Source organism: Saccopteryx bilineata, chromosome 9, assembly GCF_036850765.1.
Source record: "Saccopteryx bilineata isolate mSacBil1 chromosome 9, mSacBil1_pri_phased_curated, whole genome shotgun sequence".
NCBI classification, from domain to species: Eukaryota; Metazoa; Chordata; class Mammalia; order Chiroptera; family Emballonuridae; genus Saccopteryx; species Saccopteryx bilineata.
The window spans coordinates 2,327,184-2,345,608 of record NC_089498.1 but is presented as its reverse complement, the minus strand read 5'-3'; the positions used below and the strand labels follow the sequence as shown (position 1 = coordinate 2,345,608).

Below are 18,425 nucleotides of genomic sequence, written 5' to 3'. Positions count from 1 at the left end.
ACCAGCAAGAACGCACCTGTGGCCTGACCTGTGGTGGCGCAGTGGATAAAGCGTCGACCTGGAAATGCTGAGGTCACCGGTTCAAAACCCTGGGCTTGCCTGGTCAAGGCGCATATGGGAGTTGATGCTTCCTGCTCCTCCCCCTTTCTCTCTCTCTCTCTCTTTCTCACTCTCCTCTCTAAAATGAATAAATAAAAATTAAAAAAAAAAAGAAAGAAAGCACCTGTGTCCGTGTTTGAGTTTGTCACTCAGCACTGTGGGAGGGAGGGGGAAGAATTAGGCATTCCACGCGCCTCGGCCGCAATCCCGGCGCTCCCAGGCTCCCCCGCCTACGAAACAAGAGGCTGAAAAAGTACACAGACCCACGTGGGTAGCCAGCCAGGCTCTCCGGACCGCGGCGCCCGCTTCCAGGCGCATGCGCCACCCGAAGTCGGCGCGCTCAGTGACGTCACGGGAGGCACCCCCACACACACGAGCTCCGAGCACCTGCGACTCCAGCTGCGACCCCCGAACGTGTTCGTCTGTGGACTCCGCGTGCCCCGCGAGCGTGGGCACAAGGAACCTCTCCGCCACCGACTGTGACGACCGAGGCCGTGGTGACCGAGGGCTGCTGAAGAAGGTGGAGAGAGGGGAGGCGTGAGCGGCCCCTGGAGGAGACGTCATCAGGGCGCGCCGGAAGTGGACCCAGCATGCAGAGTGAGTGGGCTTGAGGGCCACGGAGCTGGATGCGAAGGGTCGGGTACAGGGTGCTGGTGGGTGGAAAGGGTCGCTGTGGACATTGAATGTAACTGCCCTGGGGGTTATCCCACCTTACATCATCGGGGCAGCTGAGCGCCAGAGGCCCGGCCCCTGAGCCGGGGGTTGATGCCCTCGCTGGAGGCGGCTTTGCTGGGTGTGCTCGGGGGTGTCTGTGCTCGAAGACTGACCGCCCAGGGCCTTCGCCCGACTGGACCGCCACTTCCCTGGCTGAGCGTGGTCAAGGCCTGCCCAGCCTGCTGCTCTGTGAACGACCCGGGTCCGGGTGAAGCTCTGCGAGCTTGCCGGGCAGTGACCCCGCTAACGCCGGCTTTGGGAGTTGGGCGGAGGAGAGACATGCCACAGAGGGGAGCAGGCACGCGGGGCAGGGCTAGGCAGAGGCGTGTAGACACTGGAAAACCGGGCCTGGCGTCGGGATCCTGAGTCCCACCTCGGCCGGTCCCTACGTGCGTGTCCAAGTTATGCACCTGGGCGTAGCTGAGCTTCCGTTTTCCCACGTGCAGAATAGGAACAACGATTGCCTTCAAGGGTCGTTCAGACGGAATAATGAGATAAAATACGTGCACATTTTAATAAGGCACGTAATGGGTGCTCAGTAACTAACTATCAGATGTATGTTGTCACAGAAAAGACTTCCAAGTCTAGGCTCCTGTGACATTGAAGCAGTCATTCCCCAGGGTTCTGGGCCTTGCAAGTTTCTCTCTACAAATAGGTGATAATCCCCGTCTTACATGTGAGGGAGAGCTAGACTCAATATATAAAACTTGTAACTGCCTGACCAGGCGGTGGTGCAGTGAGTAGAGCGTCGGACTGGGATGCAGAGGACCCAGCTTCGAGATCCCTAGATCGCCAGCTTGAGCGCAGGCTCATCTGGTTTGAGCAAAGCTCACCAGCTTGGACCCAAGGTCTCTGGCTCCAGCAAGGGGTTACTCAGTCTGCTGAAGGCCTGTGGTCAAAGCACATATGAGAAAGCAATCAATGAACAACTGAGGTGTTGCAACAAAAAGCTGATGATTGATACTTCTCATCTCTCTCTGTTCCTGTCTGTCTGTCCCTAACTATCCCTCTCCCTCTCTCGGACTCTCACTGTCTCTGTAAAAAACAAAAACAAAGCAAACAGACAAACAAAAAAACTTGTAACCACATTGGTTTGCTTTATCAGACATGCACAAGGGAGCTGGGGTGGAATTTACAGAGTGCAGTGTGAACCAGATTTTAAACCAGGCCTTTGTCTCATTCATACTCTGTTCACATCCCAGACTTTGTCCCCACTGCCATGGTTTTCTTCAGACACATTCAATAAGAAATAGGAGTGTGGAAGTTTTTAGAGATTGAAACCACAGTGGTGTATATATACATGTATTTTTAGCTTGAAGAAACATCTGTTGTATTTTATCAGTTTAGGACACCATCAATTATATGGTACATTCCAATTTCATAGATATTAAACTGTGGCATCTTACTATCAACAAAACATAATACTCCCAGTCATCTGCATCACATGACTTTTAAATGAGTTACTTCACAAATAGAGCCACTTCTTGAGCTCCTAACCTGTGGTAATCTTAAATCAGTGCAACTCCACATGTGATCTGCTGACCTGCAGTTTCATCTGAGAACTTGCTAGAAATGCAGGTTCTGGGGGTGGGGCCCAAGGATCTATATTTTAAGAGGACCCAGAGGTTCTGACACACACTGATGTTTTGGAGAAGCATTGTTTTGAAGCCTACCCTTGGGATTTCTATGACGAGTGTGGCCAGAGGGCGGGACAAGAGGCTTCCAGGAAAGCTTCGAAACTGCTGTTTGTACTACCCCATCTTCTCCCATCTCTGAATAAGCAGTTATTTTCACAAGACGTCTTAGGTCTTGTATCCAACAGGAATCATTTTGTGCCTGTTTTTGTTTGTTTGTTTCAATCCCCCAGGTGTAATCTACCATGCCTTCTCTCAGAAAGAGGCGAAAGAGCTTGATGTTCAGGTAAGGTGCTTGGCAGGAACGCTGGGAGCAGTGGGGGTGATGACAAAGATGGCTCGGTGGCTTCAAAGCCCTTAAGCTGCTTTAGGTGTCCTTTCCCACGCCTCACTCCTCATCCTCCCAGTAGACGTGTTGGGCTCAGGCCAGGTCTGTTGTTCTGACAGCCCATTTCCACGTGCTGGTCTCCATTCTCGTCATGCCAGAGTCAGGCCTGGTTCACTGGGACTTCCTGATCAGTGCCATCCCCCGTGGGGTAGGGGACACCAGGCTATGTCTACCTGAAATCTGCCCTAGTGGACACTGTCATTTGACCTGGTCACTGTGCCCCCAAAGAGGGCAGGCAAGTCACCTTCCGTAAGTGAGAGTCCCAGGTGCAGAATCTGGGTGTTGTGACCGTGGTCGTCCGATTGGCAGAAGCTATGCTGATGACTCATGAAGATACCTTGAAATCAAGATTTTGAAAGGCAAATATACCTTTATTTGGCTCCTCCGTGGAGGGGCCAGTTATATGTTTAAGACAATCCAGTAATTGTTCTCTGACAGTGATCATAATGATGAGGGATTTTAGCTCCCCTTACTGTGTGCCGCTTGAAGATTGTGCATATCACATCTTCACCACAGACACATTAGCCTCAGGGTGTTTCCAGCCTGCTGGGTGCAGTGAGTATCCAAGAAAGGGCTTGGCCAAGAAGCAGGGCCTCCGCAGACAGTGCTCCCGGGCCGTGGCAGACCGTAGGGTGGAGGCACTGGAGAGAGGAGCAGACAGGGGCTGCGGCGTGAGAGGCGGCGACGCTTGGAGTTCTTCCCAGAGTTACACTCACAGCTGTGACAGCGATTCTGCCCAGAAGCCCTCTGGGGAGCCTGTGCTCCGTCACGGTCACAGGACACTCTGCGGCAGGCTTGAGAGAGTGAGCACAGGGAGGGGTGGGGCGCTGAGAGGTCTGACGGTCCGTATCCCAGGCGATGCAGGCGCAGACTTGGGGAGTAGCCACGACGTGGCCAGAGTGCTGCCACAACGTGGCGCCGTGCAGGAGTCCTAACATTCCTCAGTCTTCCCTCCCTGCCAGAGGTCAGGGAAGTCTCTTCCAAACAGAGAGCGGGTTTGTGTTGTTGGCTTTATTTGTTGACATATTTTTTTAATATCATCAGAATAATTTCAGCGAAGCAGGGTAGGAGGCAGCCAGCATTTGAATGTGACTTTTTGCATCTGGACAACGATGGGCCGGGGGGCAGGGGGGTGGGCTCCCAGCAGGTGAGAGGTCATGTGAGCCTCGGTCAGTGGAGGCAGCCCCTCGGTGTGGGAGGGCACGGGGTCCCACACCACCGTCTCCACGCAGCACTCGGGACCCCAGCGGGCCGAGGCCTTCGTCAGGGCCTTCCTGAAGCGCAGCACACCCCACATGAGCGCGCAGGCCCGTGAGGACCAGCTGCAGCGCAAGGCCGTCGTCCTGGAGTACTTCCCCCGCCGGAAGCGGAAGGAGAGGAGGAAGAAGTCCCGGGGCCTCTCCGCCAGGCAGCGGAGGGAGCTGCGGCTGTTTGACATCAAGCCAGAGCAGCAGAGGTACCAGGCCCTCCTGCCCTCCACCCTGGGTGGCCGCGTCCTCCTCGTCTGCCACCAGGGGGCAGCCTTCCTTTACCGAGTCAGGCTGGGTCTGGGGTTGGCTTTTCCTGGCGCGGCGGCCTGGCTGGCTTCTGTCCCAGCCCTCGCTGATGAGACCCCTGCCTTAGTGAGTCTGTTGCCCGTGGCAACAGGCTGTTTGTCTTCCAGCTTTTTTAGAAAAAGCAGAACTTGGATTTCTTAATATATGTCTCTGTATAGCTTTTAATAGCACCAGACAGAATCACCCACTGGGGTTTGATTGCCAAAGAACGTGATGCCCACATGTTTCGGAAGCTTCAGAAAGGGACACATGGCTCTTTGTGGGAGGACGTGTTCCTTCCTCCCGCTGAGGGGCCACCCTCCTGGCCACGGCCCCGTGTTGATGTGTCTGAAGACTGTTTGTGGACTTTTACTTCGCGATCTGCACCCAAATAGCCTCCCACAGCCACTGCAGCCCGTCACTTTGTCCACAGCCCCTCTCGGGAAACCAGCCGGGCGCTGGGTGCAGGAGGGGCCGCCCTGCCCGGCGTGCCTTGGTGTCCCCACCGCAGAGCCCACAGCCGGTGTGAGCCCTTGGGGACATCGCGTCTGCTTGCTCTTCCTCGTCCGTCACCCCTTCCGGGCGGGCCTGTCATCTGCACGGGGTCCTGCGTGGCAGCCAGCGCCTCCCATTCAGTGAGGGCTTCCCTCGTTCAGCTTTTCCGTAATCACAACCCCCGAGTCAGCAGCCTAAACAAGACTGAAGTCCATGTCTCTCTTGTGAGGGGAAGTCCAGGTGGGCCGGTGCTAGGCTGTGGGGCAGGCAGTTCCGCAGCCATCAGGGGCCCGTGCGGCGTGGCCCTCGCTGTGTCCGTGCTGCTCCAGTACCTTTTGACGCTGCCTGTGGTCTCAGACGCTGCCTGAGCCCCAGCTGTCCCAGCTGCACCGAGCCGGCAGGGAGCGTGAGAGGCCACGGGAGGCGTGCCTCCTCCTCCTGTTAGCAGAAACGCAGCCTCAGGCGCGTTCCACCAGCGAGGGCACAGGTTTGAGAGGGGGGAGCGCCCGACCTGAGACAGTCCGCATTGACCCCAGGTCGTCCTTGGCGTGAAGCCAGGCTCCATACGGTGGACATTATCCTCCCAGGCTGCCTGACTGTTGACCCTTTTCTGACCTGGCCGCAGATACGACCTCTTCGTCCCTCTGCATGAGCTCTGGAAACAGTACATCCGGGACCTGTGCAGCGGCCTCAAGCCGGACATGTGAGTTGCATTCCTGAGGCTGTGCCCTTCAGGTCAGCACCCTGCCTTGTGAGCACTGTTGGAGGCGGCCAGCTCTCTGCAGGACGGCCCGCCCGCCCACCCCTGCAGGGCGCGGGGTCACATGGACAGAGAGGCTTCTGTTTCCCCCCAGGCAGCCACAGCTGATCCAGGGCAAGCTGCTGAAGGCAGATCTGCACGGCGCCATCATCTCAGGTACCTGGCCTCGGAGCACCTGGCCCCCCAGCCCCGGCCGCCTCGTGGGCACCCCAGGTCCGCACGGGGGTGGAGATGACCTGCCAGCCGGCCGCCTCGTGGGCACCCCAGGTCGGCACGGGGGTAGAGATGACCTGCCGGCCGGCCGCCTCGTGGGCACCCCAGGTCCGCACGGGGGTGGAGATGACCTGCCAGCCGGCCGCCTCGTGGGCACCCCAGGTCGGCACGGGGGTAGAGATGACCTGCCGGCCGGCCGCCTCGTGGGCACCCCAGGTCCGCACGGGGGTGGAGATGACCTGCCGGCCGGCCTGCTCGTGGGCACCCCAGGTCGGCACGGGGGTGGAGATGACCTGCCGGCCGGCCTGCTCGTGGGCACCCCAGGTCGGCACGGGGGTGGAGATGACCTGCCGGCCGGCCTGCTCGTGGGCACCCCAGGTCAGCACGGGGGTGGAGATGACCTGCCAGTTCTGGCCACTCACTGAACACTCTCTGGACGGACTCCACAAGGGGGTCCCCACAGCAGTCCCAGCAGGCGTGGTGGCTGTAGGTGCTCGCCCACAGCCTGGCGTCTGGAACAGAAGGCCGCTTTCACCCAGTCCCGTGGCTTAAATGTCAGCTCTGACTGACACCTCCCAGGTTGCCATCTCGGGTGCTGACCTTGACCCAGAGTGCTTGTTGAGGTCAGAAAGCAGTGTCCGGTTTGGTCGGCATTCCCACTCCTGCCAGGACACGAGCTCTGTGGGAGCAGCACCCTGGACTGTGTTCACTGACCGGCCGGGCCCCTCGCAGGTGCCCTGTGTCTGCTGCTGCCCTAGAGCGGGTCCCCTCCCCCACTGCGGGCGCGGTGGCCAGTCCCATTGCAGCCAGAGCAGGGTCCTGGGAACTCATGACAGGTGGTGTTCATTCAGATCCTACAACTCGCACGGCTGCATCCAAACAACCGGACTCAGGCTGGACACACAAGGGACCTCTTGGCTCCCCAATCCTGCCCACGCCTCCTTGGCAGCTGGCCCTCCAAAGGCTGCCCTGTCCAACCATAGCGGAGGCTGCGAGGTCACAGGCAGTGGATCGGGCAGCCGGGGTCCTCGCGCACCTCAGCCCCACCCCCACCCCGCCCCCCAGCCCCCACCCCTACCCCTACCCACACGGCAGAGACTGACCGAGACCTGCCTTCTTCCTCTGCAGTCACGAAATCCAAGTGCCCCTCCTACGTGGGTGTCACAGGGATCCTTCTACAGGAAACAAAGCATGTTTTCAAAGTCATTACCAAAGAAGACCGCCTGAAAGGTACGTGACCGTGTCTCTGCGGGCGCATGGGCTGTGACCTGCCGGCCACGGCGTCTGCCCCTCCTCGCCCGTCTGCGGGCTCGCTGTGGCCTCGGCCAGCACTGGTTCCAGGCACCTGCCCCACGGCCCACCCGGAGGAGTGCAGCTGACCACACAACAGGGAGGCGGCCAGGGTGGGCCTGCCCCTGGAGTCCCGAGCTGCCCTTGGTGGGGCCCCCAGGTTCCAGGAGGCCGGCGAACTAGCCCTCTCGCTTGCTGGAGCCTGTCTCTGGTGGACAGGCGTGAGCACACACAGACCCACCCCGTCAGAACCACACTTGGCGGTCCGGTTCCTTTGACTTTGAGCTGGTGTTACCTGCTGCTTCCTTCATTCCCATTTTGCTCGAGTTTTAACCTCAGAAAGTGGTTATAGTTTTCCCATTGAGTGTGAGGCCGTGAGCCCGTCAGAGTGAAGTGGGGAGACCCGATTCTGGCATTTTCCTAAGCATTTCTGGCTCTGAGAATTGGGCTCAGAGCCTTTAGCCCTGAAAGTTACCTGCTGAGCTGCATCTGAGATGTGACTGCGTCGGCTGTGGCACAGGAGCCCCGGCAAGCCCGGCTGGTGCCCTCGCGGGTCCCGTTTCCCTGTTCACATGTTTCTGACAAACTCCGTGAGAAGGAGAGTGTGCGGCTGTCCCCTCACCCTCTCTCCTTTCCTTCAGTGATCCCCAAGCTGAACAGTGTGTTCGCCGTGGAAACCGACGGCTTCATTTCCTATATTTACGGGAGCAAATTCCAGCTTCGGTCCAGTGAGCGGTCCGCGAAGAAGTTCAAAGCGAAAGGCAGCATCGACCTGTGAGCTCTGGCCGCCACGTGGTCACTGACGACCACGGAAGTGCAGGCTCGCAGGCCCCCAGCTCCCGTTCTGTTGGGGACCACCTGGCCAGCGGAAGTGAGGTGACAACAATTAATTGTCGGGAAGAAACACCACCACCGTGCTGAACACAGGGAGCAGGCACTGCCTAGTTCTGGGGGCGGGGCTTAATTTTTATCACTCCAGAGAGAAGGGACGCAGGAAACACGAGGTCCACGCTGGCCGAAGAGTGGGGTGTCGGGTTCTTTTTCTGCTTCTGAGTGTCCTGTGATGAGTCATTGTTTCAGTGACAATAAAACACACGTGCAGACGTGGGCTCCGGATGAGAGGTGTGGTTTTGGCAGGGCGGCAGCGGGGAGGGACCGGTCCGGACTGTGCCCCCTGGCCTTGCGCTCTGCTCCTGCAGATGCCTGCCAACAGCGCCCGGCGTCCGAGACACGTGCCTTTAAGTCGCACCTGCTGCCCGACTGACCTGAGGGCTCTCCTTTCCTGTAAATGGAAGTGGCTCCAGGAATTAGAGCTCGGGGGCGGCACAGGGCAGGGGAGGGTGCCAGTCTGGCTGCACTCGGCACCGGTTCCGGAATGGAGCATGAACCAGCAGGTTCTCACGCCTGAGCCCGTCACCTGTGGAGGAAGGGACTGCAGCAGAACAAGGCTGTGACTCCTGAGGTCTGACCCACTGGTGAAACCAGCGTCCCCAACAGCAGACTTCGCTGACATCTTAGTTCCATTTTTATGGCCAAAAGCCCAGGCCCTGACCTGAGCCCAGCTCTGTGTGGCCACGTGGCTGCAGGCCAGCAGACGGCCCTTCTGTGCAGGGCCCGTGTCCAAGCCGGCCAGTGCCTGAGGGACAGGGTGGCGGGGCCAGCCTTCTGGTGCCTGTGCCAGGGAGCAGGTGGCTCAGAGGACCCGCTGCCCTTTCTTCCGAGAAGCAGGTGTCCGAGGTCCAGACAGAAGCATTCCCGGTAGCAAATGTCACCTGCTTTTCTTCCCACCAAGAGGCGTGGCAACACCGGGGGCTTTGTTTCTCACTGTCGTCCCCCCCCCCGGAGTCCACCCTGGGAGAGGGACTCAGTGGTGGTGCGGGCCCCCTGACTTTACGACTGGAGACCCGAGGCTCTTGGCACTCAGGGTCACAGGCCGACCTCTCTGCGGCTGCGTGTGGTGTGCGTGCTGTCTGGTGCTCACCAGGCTGGTTCTGAGTGCGTGGGTGCTGCCACAAGTCTAGCCATCACTGCCCGCGTTGCACAGTTCAAGTCCCAGCACCACCTTGACTGAGCCCGGCTGTGGTTTTCTCACTTTGCCACCAGGAGACTGACTGAAGCGCTCCCGGCCCAGGGCCTCCCACCTGAGGGGCGGAGCCGGGGTTTGCAGCCACACTGTGGCAGAGCGATGTGGTGACAAGGTGAGAGACATTTGTCCTCACGTGTGTGCTGCCTGTGATCCGGTCCCTTGGGAGTCTATCCTCGGTGTAAACGCAGGGCACAGGTGCTGGCGCCCTGAGCCAGGCGCTCCAGCCGCCCTCCGACAGGAAAGGCAGCCAGTGTTATGTAAACAGTCACTTCCCAGAAGAGCTGGGTGCCACTTGACACGTGAAAGCTGCCCGCACCTGGCACAGACTCGAGTTTCTGGAATTAGCTGTTGTTCTCCCCAAGGCGAGACCTGCCGTGGTGGCGCTGGGCATGCCTGCTTCTAGGACGCCGGGTGTCCCCAAGGACAAGCCATCCCCCAGCAGACGGGACGAGAAGGGCCCAGGCCGGGCAGGACAGCCACTCGAAGTGAGCACTCCTGATGAGGCTGATAACCGCTGCCAGGGATCAGGCCACGGCTGGGGACATGGTCCTGGAGGGCGCCCCGGTCTCCCACCTCCATGTCCAGGGAGCAGAACCCCGCAGAGCAAGAGCACTGGGCCTGGAGGCTCCTGTGAGACCCAGCTCGGTTGGCCTCATGCATGAACCTTCATGCCCCAAAGGCCGTGAGCAGCAGGGTGCTGAACACCTCAGGCTAAGGGACCGGAAGACATCAGCCAGGGACCCTCAGTCCCCGTACACTGAGTGGGCCCTAGGACCTCAACGTGCCCCGGGGCCAGCCAGCCGTGTGCAGGACGCGGCCCCAGAACAGGGCCCCCAGAGGCCAGGCAGAGCAGCTCCAGAGGAGGACAGGACAGCACACCTGGAGGAAGGGGGCTGGACACCAAGGTGCCGTCGGGGTTGGTGTCCGGAGAGAGCTGTCCTCGGCCATGCTCTTGACGGTCCTCACACGGCCCCCCTCTGAGTGCATCGTGGAGCTCAAGAGAGAGCTGCTGTGTTTTCTTCTCAGGACACCAGTCCCGAGGGGTTAGGGCCCCACCCTTCTGACCTCATTTAACCCTAATTACCTCCTTAAAAGCCCCATCTCCAAACACAGTCCCTTGGAACTGTCAGGGCTTCGACACAGGAATTGGGGAAGGGGGTTGTAATTCCGTCCGTAACAGTCGAGGAACTGTCCCACCTGAGACAGACCAGCTGTGGCCCCTGGAAAGGCTGCAGTCCCTAGCCTGGCCCCCGTTCTCAGATGCTGGTCTGGCCTTTCCACACTCCGTACAGGGTTCTTGGGTCCTCAGCCAGTTCCAGGGACCCTGCACTGGGACCAGCAGGGAGCCTGTGACAGCAGCCAGGTCCTGGGCTGCGGTCAGACTCCGGGGTGGAACGGGCAGAAGTGCTTCCACGTTTCAGTGAGACCCCGGCTGGCTGCCCTGACCGCTGCTGTGTGGAGACCGTGGGCTCCGGATGGTGTCTGCAGCCTCTTCCAGCTCTGACGCACACACCGTGGTTAAGGTTGTGGACTCCCGGGAGGCCGCTTTCTGGACACCGGACAAGATTGCCAAACGGCTTCTCTCTCAGGATCTGAGGAGTAAACACGAATGTTCCCCCTAAAATGCCATAAATTAATGGTAAAAAGCTCTCTTTCTGGATGATGACTTTCGTTCTAATTCCGTTTGCGTTTCTTTCCTATAATGCCTAATTAAGACATCTGTTAAATGTCTATAATATTAATTTAATCGAGGGGGTCCTAATAGAACTGCATAGGAATTGTCCATTTAATTAACCTCATGGGCCTTTAATGGGTGTCTTAAATAGATGTCATTAGCCAGAGTAGTAGACAAGTTAAAATTACAGTCAGGGCCCTGGCCGGTTGGCTCAGTGGTAGAGCGTCGGCCTGGCGTGCAGAAGTCCCGGGTTCGATTCCTGGCCAGGGCACACAGGAGAAGCGCCCATCTGCTTCTCCACCTCCCCCCTCCTTCCTCTCTGTCTCTCTCTTCCCCTCCCGCAGCCAAGGCTCCATTGGAGCAAAGATGGCCCGGGCGCTGGGGATGGCTCCTTGGCCTCTGCCCCAGGCGCTAGAGTGGCTCTGGTCGTGACAGAGCGACGCCATGGAGGGACAGAGCATCGCCCCCTGGTGGGAAGAGCGTCGCCCCTGGTGGGCGCGCCAGGTGGATCCCGGTCGGGCGCATGCGGGAGTCTGTCTGACTGTCTATCCCCGTTTCCAGCTTCAGAAAAATACCCCCCCCCAAAAAAAATTACAGTAACATGCTTGGTCATTTTTCCTGAGCTGTGACAGGCGGACACGGCTAAGAAGACGGACGATGAGATAGGCCAGCGTCCCCGGCGGGGTCCAGCCATTCTGCGTCCTGGCCCGGCTTTGCCCGCAGATGATGCCACACTCCAGCCACAGCAAGGCAGCTCCAGCCCGGAGCACGGACCTGCCCCCCGTACCTTTCACTGGAGACGTTTGCCGGCCCGGTCACTCAGACTGGGCTCCTGGCTGAGGCGAGGATGATGACAGAGAAGGAAATGGGTCCTCCCCCGGAGAAGCTCCCTAAATTCCAGCAGGCGCGTGGGTCTGGGGAGGACAAGGAGGGGTGGGCAGTGGGGTGAGGTACACAGCGAGTGGAAACAGAAAACGGGCTTCTGGCCCCAGCAACCCTCTCACTGGCCTCCCTCAAACGGACTACATCTCGCCGCGGTCAGTACTCACTTGGTCTCGTCAGCGTTTGACACGGGTGACGTCGCCTCGCTGCGCCCCACTCTCCCTGACGGCCCTCCTGCCTCCCTGGCCGCTCCTCAGGGACCGTTCATGATCCTTCCTCATCTTCTGAACTCCTAAATGTGGGATGGGGCCCAAACACCATCTCATCCGTCCCCAAGGTGGTCTCACCCACAACTTCAAGGACCCTTAATGCTCTCAAAATTGCCCTGGCCAGTAGCTCGGGTGATTGGAGCATCGTCCTGATATACGCCAAGGTTGTGGGTTCAATCCCTGGTCAGGGCAGATACAAGAATCAACGGATGAATGCGTAAATAAGTGGAACAACAAATCAGTGTTTCTCTCTGTCCCTTCTTCTCTCTCTTTAAAATCATTAAAAAAAAAAAAAAATTTAAGCCTGACTTGTGGTGGCTCAGTGGATAGAGCATCAACCTGGAACGCTGAAGTCACTGGTTCAAAACCCTGAGCTTGCCCAGTCAAGGCACATATGGGAGTTGATGCTTCCTGCTCCTCCCCCCTTCTCTCTCTCTCTCTCTCTCTCTCTCCTCTCTCTTTCTCTCCTGTAAAATGAATAAATAATTTAAAAAATTTTAAGGCTCAAAATCATGGTAGCAGGCTCACTGCCCCCAGCCCCTGACCCCCTCCTGAGCCTCTCCACTTTCCAAGCGTGAGCTCCTGAAGGGTGACTCTGTCGTGATGGCTGCTGTGCCCCTCGTGGTCCAGAAGCACCGTCTGACCCTCACGGCTGCCCAATGAATGTGCGCCAAGCAGATGAACACCACTGCCCGCCCACATTGCCATCTGGATGCCCGACAGCATTGCGTGCGGGAAGACCGCTGTCCCCACAAATCCGCAGCACACCCCACCTTCCCTTTCTGCACCACCTCCTGGCACCTGACCACCGGACCTGCTTGTTCATGGTCATTTTCTCACGGTGAGCTCCGTGAATGCCAGGGGGCTTGTCTGCCTCGTTCACCAGCAAAACCATTGTAACCTCAGTGCCATCGAGACACAGCTTTGCACACAATGAGTGTTCAGGTATTTGTTGTCTGACCAGAAAAATAAAAAATAAAAAGGAGCCACGGGTGTGGCCCTAACGATGGACAAAGGTCAGCACCCACAGCAGCCCTGACGCTGGCCAGTGACCCATCCGGCCAGGCAGCCTCCCCCACCCCACGGCCTGTGCGCGGCGAGGCAGCACGGGACCCCGAGACCCACGTTTCAGGCGATCAGGACTGTAAGGTGGAGACAGCAACTCTGTCTTCTTTACGGCTTCCATGTGCAATTTCTCCCGGGCTTGCACCCCCACGGTAAGCCACACCCGCTTCCACACAAGTCAGGACCTGTCGTGCCAAGAGTGGCCACTTCTTTCTGGGTGACTTAATTTTATCATCGGAACAAAGTGATTTCTAGACGTCTCATCCCTAATTTAAAAAAAATAATAATAATAATAATAAAAGGCTATGAGGAAGCGTGAGTTGAGATGGAGTTCACAGACACGTACTTTTTAAGAAGACGCACCACGTGCTTGCAGACGCGAGAACGCTTACGGAGCCGTTGAAAGCCACTGTCCCGAGTGCGACACCTGCCTTAACTCCTCTAAACCTGCGCAGCCGCCCCGAGGTCCCTGCGAGCATCACTCCCCCCTACAGGTAAGGATCTGGAGGCGCAGAGAACCCCCCGAGGGCCCCGGGGCCAGCCCGGCAGCCCCACACCCAGGAACACTCAGCTCCCTTTGCATGGCTTTATGGGAAGACAAAAAAATAAAAAATAATTTTAAAAAAATACAAAGTAAAGTAATAAATTACTCGGGAATTTGTTTTTAATTAAGCAATAAGACTCGATGGGGCCTGGCGGCCGCCTCATGAAGCCACTCCCGGGGTGTGGGGAAGGCATTTGGTCCAGATGAGTGCCTCAAATCAGCCCGGAACGTGGTTAGATAACTACTCCCCGGACAGACCGCAGGACCCTCTTCTCCAGAACCCTCTCGCGGCTGCTGTAACAGGTCTGCCGGCTAATGCGGATTCTAGCCGGCAGGGCAGGCTTGCTGCCTGAACTGCGCCCTGCACCCCACCCGCCCCTGGCTTCTTACCTGCTTAAATAGGGGAGCCCCTGGGTGGCCCACCCCGCCAGATGGATGCTGACATCTTAAAAAATAGATGGGCCTCTGGACACAGAGAACGGTGTGTTTCAACAGAGAAACGACAGAAAGGGGCGCAAGGAAATCTCGCTGAGCAGTACTTCCCGCGCTTCCACGGGGGCAGCAAGCCACCCTCGTTCCTGGAGCAGCTCGGAGCGGCTCACCAGCGCCGCGGGGACCGCCAGCGCGCAGGCTGGGAGTCCTCAGCGTTCTAGCTTGGTAAGGGGAAGGATTCCGGCTTCCTGGGTGGCGTGCTGACCTATACCCGTGGCCGTCCTGGTTCTGCATGACAGACAAAAGAGAAAGAAACTCAAGTCCCCAGAGGGGTAAGGCTGGCCGGCGGGACAGAAAGCCGAGCTGGGACAAGATGAGGGAGAAAGGACACAGGCAAGCTGCCTCGTCCCTGCCGTCCCCCCAGGGCCCCGGCCCCGGCTCCAGACGGAGCTCCTGGGCGCGGTCCCCAGTCACCACCACGGAGGTCAGGCCCACTCCGATGGCAAAGCAGCTGGCCTGGTGAGAGGCCCCCGCCCCCAACCACCATGGTCCTGGGGACAGCTCGGAACTGACTTGAACAGGAAACAGGAGCAGCCTTTGCTCTGGAGTCTAGAACGTTCTTTCTGCTTCACGCAAAGGAAACCGGAGGACACGGGGGGACGTTCGGACGTGTTGTCAGACCCACCAGCACTCCTCTGCTCGCTGAACCACCACCGTGGCATCTGAGGCTGGAGGAAATTGATATAATGGTGACCCGACTCTTCCGTCCCCTGCTTCTGGCTGGGATTCCAGCCAGGGAAAATGGAACAAAGTGGGGGCATGTGGTCGGTCCTGCCCCCCTGAGGCCCGGGAGATGCTGGTCACGTCAGCATCTCCTCCCAGCGAAGCTGATAACTGTAGACTGGGTCTCCGATCGGAGGGTATCCCCGAATCATCTCTCTGAGGCTTGGTCATATTACTGTTCCTTCCCCCCAACGGTTTTGGGGGGTGGACACAAGGGGGTCAGGGCAGCCGTAAGAACTCAGCTTACTTCTGACACCTTCTGTCTCTTAACTCTAGTAGCCTCTTTAGAATAAGGTGACCAACTTTTTTACAATGAAAAGGATAAAAATAAATTGAAGAAAACAGTATCATAAATAAAAGAAACATTTTATTCATTGCAACAATACACTATAATATGATAAATGCATAATAAAAACATTTGTAATATTTTATATTGTAATTATGCTTACATGCCTATTGATTTTTAATAATAATTGTAAGAAAAAAGTACTCATTTAAATACAAGTACATCACATCACATGCAATGGATCGACTCTGCATCGATCGAATACAGACATTTCCTGATTAGTCTTCCAGTACCAAAAAGGAGGACATAGGCCCTGGCCAGTTGGCTCAGTGGTAGAGCGTCGGCCTGGCGTGCAGAGTCCCGGGTTTGATTCCCGGCCAGGACAAATAGGAGAAGCGCCCATCTGCTTCTCCACCCCTCCCCCTCTCCTTCCTCTCTGTCTCTCTCTTCCCCTCCTGCAGCCAAGGCTCCATTGGAGCAAAGTTGGCCCGGGCGCTGAGGATGGCTCTGTGGCCTCTGCCTCAGGCTCTAGAGTGGCTCTGGTCTCGACAGAGCATCGCCCCCTGGTGGGCGTGCCAGGTGGATCCTGGTAGGGCGCATGCGGGAGTCTGTCTGACTGCCTCCCCATTTCTGGCTTCGGAAAAATATATTAAAAAAATAAAAATAAAAAAAGGAGTACATGTAGGAGGACACTTTTTGAGGGAGGACGGAACTTACAAAAGGAGGACTATCCTCCCTAAAGGAGGACAATTGGTCACCTTACTTTAGAAAGACCGCTGGCCTTTGGACGGCTGTGTCCATGCCTAGATTGTTTTTTGTTTTGTTTCGTTTTACCCAGTTTTATTTCATTTAGTGGGAGAAGTTTTTGCTTTTTGTTGTTGTTATTGTATATCTTTGATCGAATGCTGGCTTATTTTTACTTATCCGAGTTCTGCTTGTTCAGGTTTGGGGGGGAGGGAAGAAGTCTGACTGACTTGTGAAATTGCCACATGCACACACAGAGCAGCATCGCCCAAATCAAGATAATCCGTTGCGGGGCTACATCACTGCTCATTACCCACGTTACCACTGAGCGACATTTGGGTTGTGTTCAGTTTGGAGCTATGCTTTTCCAACACTCGTGCACATTCATTTTGGTGGACAGGTGCCCTCATTTCTCGTGGCTGGTGCCTTGAGGTGGAATTTCCAGGCACAGGACAGCACGTGCTGGGCTCTGGCAGACGCCGCCCGTGGTTTTAGGAAGCAGACGGACCCATGCACACTCCCTCCAGTAACACGGGAGGGGGCGGCGGCCCTCGCCTCTCGGCCTCCCCCGACGAGAGAAACAAGGTCTCGCTCACTCTGAGGACTCTACTGACCTGCAACACCGGGAGCCTGGCTCAAAGGCCACTGTTCCTGTCCTTGTTTTTCTCATTTTCCCCTTTGGCCTACTCAGAGCCCCGTGGGGGAACCCGTGATGGCACGCCGGCCCGCAGGTACCCACAAACACGAGAAGGATGCACCGACTTGGAATGACAAACACGGGCAAACACACCCGCAGACAGGAACAAATATTGACTGGCGGAGGCAGGGCGTGAGGCAGAGAGCCACGCCCCCACGCCCCCACCACCACCCGGGTTCTGTGGTGCGGTGGCGGAGAGTGGGCGAGGTCCCGCTTCAAACCCAAACCCTCAGCCCTCAAATCCAAAAATCTTGATTTTTTTTCCTTTGGAATTGCAGTTTGCAAACACCTCAGGCTTTCCGCCGTTAAAACCACCCGCGTAAATCCTGGAACAGAAATCTTCCCAGACATCCCACGTCCGCAGGGCTGCGACACTCCGCATCCCGGGTGGACTCCTGACAAAGGAAGCAGCGCGGGGGAGCCATGGGAATCGAACCCATCTGGAGCCAAGTTCAAGACCCGCCCATTATAAGCAGAATGACTCTGCTTCCTTTTCTCTATTTGTTTTCCCGACTTCTTGTTTTCCCAGCCCTGAGAACCCTGGGCCCTGGCACAGTCCTGAGCCCTGATTCCCACCATCTGGGAGCTTTTCCTCCGAAAGGCCTTCTTACCCCAGGAGCAGAAAACGCCTCAGGGAGACCTCACTTTTTCCACAGCTTGTGGCCTGGCTGACTCAACTTCTGCCTTTCCCTGAGTCACGAGTTTTTCCTCTTGTTGGAGGAGCGTGGCCCTCCGCCCAGGCCTCCTCCACCCTGGCCGGTCCCTGTGGGCTGGACAGCTTCAGGGCCGGGGCTTGGGCTGCCTCCAGGACGTTTCCCAGAGTGCCACCCAGAATGGCAGAGCTGGAAGGAAGGACCGACAGGAAACTGAGGCTCGAGGGGAGAGAAGGACCTACAAGGAGAGAAGACGAGTTGGGGTCTCCTGACTCCAAGGACCAACCTCTTCTCTCCAGTTCTCCAGAATCTTGGAAAACCCTCCTCTTCCTGAGGAAGACCTGCCCTGTGCCAGGCACAGTGTTGGATGCCAGGGCGCCATTGCGAACCAGACAGCCGTGACTGCACCGGGCTTCCCAGCTCCCTGGCCACGGCTACTCAGCCAAGGCAGGGCCTACCTTCCCCCCAAGAAGCTCCCTCTTAACAGGAATGTCGGGGCTCTGGCTCTGAGGGGATCATAGAACATGGTCTAACGGACTCAGCTCAGAACCCCCTTCCACCATGCCAGGTGACAAAAAGTATATACACTTGGGATGGCATTCCCCAGGGTCTCTATGTGACAACAGACTCCCACGGTTACATCTCAGCTTCTGGGATCGTGGGGCCTTGTCCCCTCCTCTGTGTGGTGCACAGAGGGCTGGCTACACAATCAGGACCCGTGAGTCCTCATGCTTCTTCAAATGCAGGGGCGAAAGTGGGTAAACTGAGTAAGAGGGACACCACAGAGCCCAGTGGGGACGGCAGTGAATGGGGAAACACGTGCCCCATCTAAAGGGGCAGGTCCTCCTGGAGGGTAAAGAAGCCGAAAGTCCTGGTTTTTATGCGAGATCTCTCAGTATGAAATGTTGGCAACGCATTTTATGAAGAAAGGTTCAGTATCTTTGTGAGGCTGTGGCTTCTCTCCGCTGCTCAGTAAGCACCGTGTGTCCTTGACAATGAAGGTGACAGCTTTGAAGATGGTGGAGGCAGGGGGTCGGGCTTCTCCTCTCTTCTCCTTGCTCACCCCCACCCCTTCCCTTCTCAGCCCAAGTCTTGGCCCCATTCCCCTGGGACAGGCGTGTCCCAACCCGGGTCCCACCTCACAGCCTCCGCCCACACCACCCAGGACAGGGCACACAGCT

At 57.4% G+C, this 18,425-nt stretch overlaps 1 protein-coding gene across 1 annotated transcript; it reads left to right on the top strand.

The window, feature by feature from the left end:
* The first annotated feature begins 455 nt into the window (after nucleotides 1–455).
* Nucleotides 456–8,244, top strand: POP4 (POP4 homolog, ribonuclease P/MRP subunit). Its single transcript, XM_066243144.1, has 7 exons — nucleotides 456–696; nucleotides 2,681–2,733; nucleotides 4,068–4,291; nucleotides 5,491–5,568; nucleotides 5,720–5,781; nucleotides 6,967–7,068; nucleotides 7,770–8,244. The coding sequence occupies exons 1-7, from the start codon at nucleotides 690–692 to the stop codon at nucleotides 7,904–7,906; spliced, it is 663 nt and encodes a 220-aa protein (XP_066099241.1). The 5' UTR covers nucleotides 456–689; the 3' UTR covers nucleotides 7,907–8,244.
* Nucleotides 8,245–18,425: the final 10,181 nt, after the last annotated feature.

Coding starts and splice junctions, on each gene's coding strand:
- POP4 (XM_066243144.1), top strand. Junction 4,292..5,490: donor ATCAAGCCAGAGCAGCAGAG/GTACCAGGCCCT, acceptor ACCTGGCCGCAG/ATACGACCTCTTCGTCCCTC. Junction 7,069..7,769: donor CAAAGAAGACCGCCTGAAAG/GTACGTGACCGT, acceptor CCTTTCCTTCAG/TGATCCCCAAGCTGAACAGT.